The sequence below is a fragment of the Seriola lalandi genome, unplaced genomic scaffold (assembly GCF_002814215.2).
Source record: "Seriola lalandi dorsalis isolate HSWRI2012SDOR001 ecotype SW California unplaced genomic scaffold, Sedor1 jcf7180002050175, whole genome shotgun sequence".
Taxonomy (NCBI): domain Eukaryota; kingdom Metazoa; phylum Chordata; class Actinopteri; order Carangiformes; family Carangidae; genus Seriola; species Seriola lalandi.
The window spans coordinates 12,928-15,197 of NW_019520728.1; the positions used below are offsets into that span (position 1 = coordinate 12,928).

The 2,270-nt window shown below is 45.9% G+C and overlaps 1 protein-coding gene across 1 annotated transcript in view; it reads left to right on the plus strand.

Moving 5' to 3' along the window:
* Positions 1–2,270, plus strand: part of rpgrip1l (RPGRIP1 like) — a 15,135-nt gene that overhangs the window by 5,945 nt on the left and 6,920 nt on the right. The window contains exons 7-8 of the mRNA XM_023398970.2: positions 272–377; positions 1,766–1,912. Of these exons, the coding sequence (XP_023254738.2) occupies positions 272–377; positions 1,766–1,912 (253 nt within the window). The remainder of the gene's footprint in view (positions 1–271; positions 378–1,765; positions 1,913–2,270) is intronic.

A 2,270-nucleotide genomic window follows, 5' to 3' on the forward strand; every position in this document is an offset into this window, starting at 1 on the left:
TGTGTGTGTGTCTGTGTGTGTCTGTGTGTGTCTCTGTGTGTGTGTGTGTGTGTGTCTCTGTGTGTGTCTCTGTGTGTGTGTGTGTGTGTGTGTGTGTGTGTGTTCACTACAGAAACAGACTCTTTGTTTACAGCTGACTCAGACAGTGTTGGACCTGCAGCTGAATGGGAACTATTGATCGTGTTTGTTTGGAGCTCGTTAGCGAACAGTCGGCGGACACAGGTTAATGAAGCACCTGGATGATCAGCGTGTTGTTGTGGTTCTCTCTCAGGTCACATGTGAACAACAACGTGACGATGATCAAGCTGCAGAAGCAGCTGACTGACAGGTCCAACGCCGTAACAGAGCTGGAGGGTCGATTTCTGCAGCTGCAGGAGGTGAGACGATGTTTCCACAGCCTCCTCTCTCTGAGTTCAATACTCACAGATCAATACAGAGTTCAGCTGCTGGCTCTGATACAACAGGTCTGTGAAGAGGAGACAGACTCCTCACAGTCAAATTCATTCTCTGCTCAACTTCACCCGTATTATTCTGTTGTTTCACACCCATCCTTCTCACAATGATTCATTCAGCTGAGGTTCATCCTCCTCTGTCGACCACTTCCTGTCTCACGTTAGAAAAAGAGTCAAAGCACAAAAACAGGAACAGACAAAGACATGATAAACATATTAACACAATCACGTCGACACAGTGCAGCTGCTGAACGTCACCCTGAACAGAACAGACTTACCCACTCGTCCGTGACTCCTCAACCATTCACACACTCGTTCAGAAATCACTGGACTGGAGCTACAACCGAGCATCACCTCCTCCCGACGCTTCAGCTCCTGCTCCTGCTCCCACCTTTCATTCACAAAGCTGACAGACTCCGCCCACCATGCCGGTCGACAGCAGAGACACCTGAGCTACACAAATCAACAGCCGGCTCGAACAAGGACGAGCCCCGTGTGTCGCAGCCTGGGTCAACGGCTGAGTCAAGAGACTTTTTATTATTGAGAAACAATAAAAAGGAAGGGCCACCTCTGTGACAACTACTAAGACATTTACAAGTCACTGACTCGTTACTGACGACCCTTCAAAGATACACTTAGTGCTCACTTTATTAGGTACACCTGTGAAGTCTAAATCAGTGGTTCCCAACCTTTTCCATCTCATGTCCCACTTGAAAATCTCAAACATCCATAACAATAAGAAACGTCCTCAGAGCAGTTTTTATTTTAATGATGATGATCAAACATCAGTTTTTCTTTTCTGTTTTATCCGACAGGAGAGATCTGATCCGTCCTCTGTCTCCGCCCCTCCCACTACAGAACCACTGCTCCTCCTTACAACCACAGTGGATCTCTGAGCTCTTCACACAGACATACTGATCAATACAATTAATCTAACAGTAAATATAGGTAAAAGAAGAGAAATCAGACAAACAAGCTCCAGTCTTCATCATGTGATCTTTGAATCACAGAGAGAGAAAACAAGAACATGATGCGGTTCAGCAGCAACGTAAAGAACACTGTCTCATCACAGTGATGGGTCTTAACACGGAGAAAAGAAAACAGAGAATCAGTTTTTAAATATATATAATATAAAATATATATTTTAATGTTTTTAATGTTTATTGATCCAACAGGTGTGCAGTAAGCTCCGCCTTCAGAGACAGAACAGATGTTGAATCACATCAGTGACACATCAGGGTCACAGAGGTCACTGAGGAACAGCATTAACCAGAGGAAGACAGTGAACCTGAAATGTTGTCATGTGGTTTCAGAGTCAGCTGACGCTGAAGGCCAGTCATGACGCAGCGATGCTGAAGGTGGACGAGCTGTCGGGGGAGCTGAAGGACGAGAGGCTGAAGAGTCTGGACCTGGAGAAGCAGCTGCAGAGCTGCAGCATTTCCAAGAAGAAGATGGAGCAGGTGAGTGCTGCTCTGCACCAGGACTGTGACCAGGGTTCAGAGCTCTGGTGCCAGTCCACTGGGTCCAGTCCGGCTCAAACCCTGCACCGGACCTCAGACTCTGATCGATCATATTGATCAGAGTTAATGGAGTGAACTCCTCACTGCACCTCGACATAGAGCTGCAACAATCAGGCGATCAAAAAGAAAATCATTTAATTATTTCAAACATTTTTAACCAATAAAATTGAGATTTCAGCTGCTGAGAGTCAGAAATGAAACAGAAGAAGTTTCAGTCAAACATCAGATCTGGAAAGTCAGAGTTTAACCCTGGTACCAAATCCTGATGTGTCCTCCTCTCTCGTCTCCTCGTCTCCTC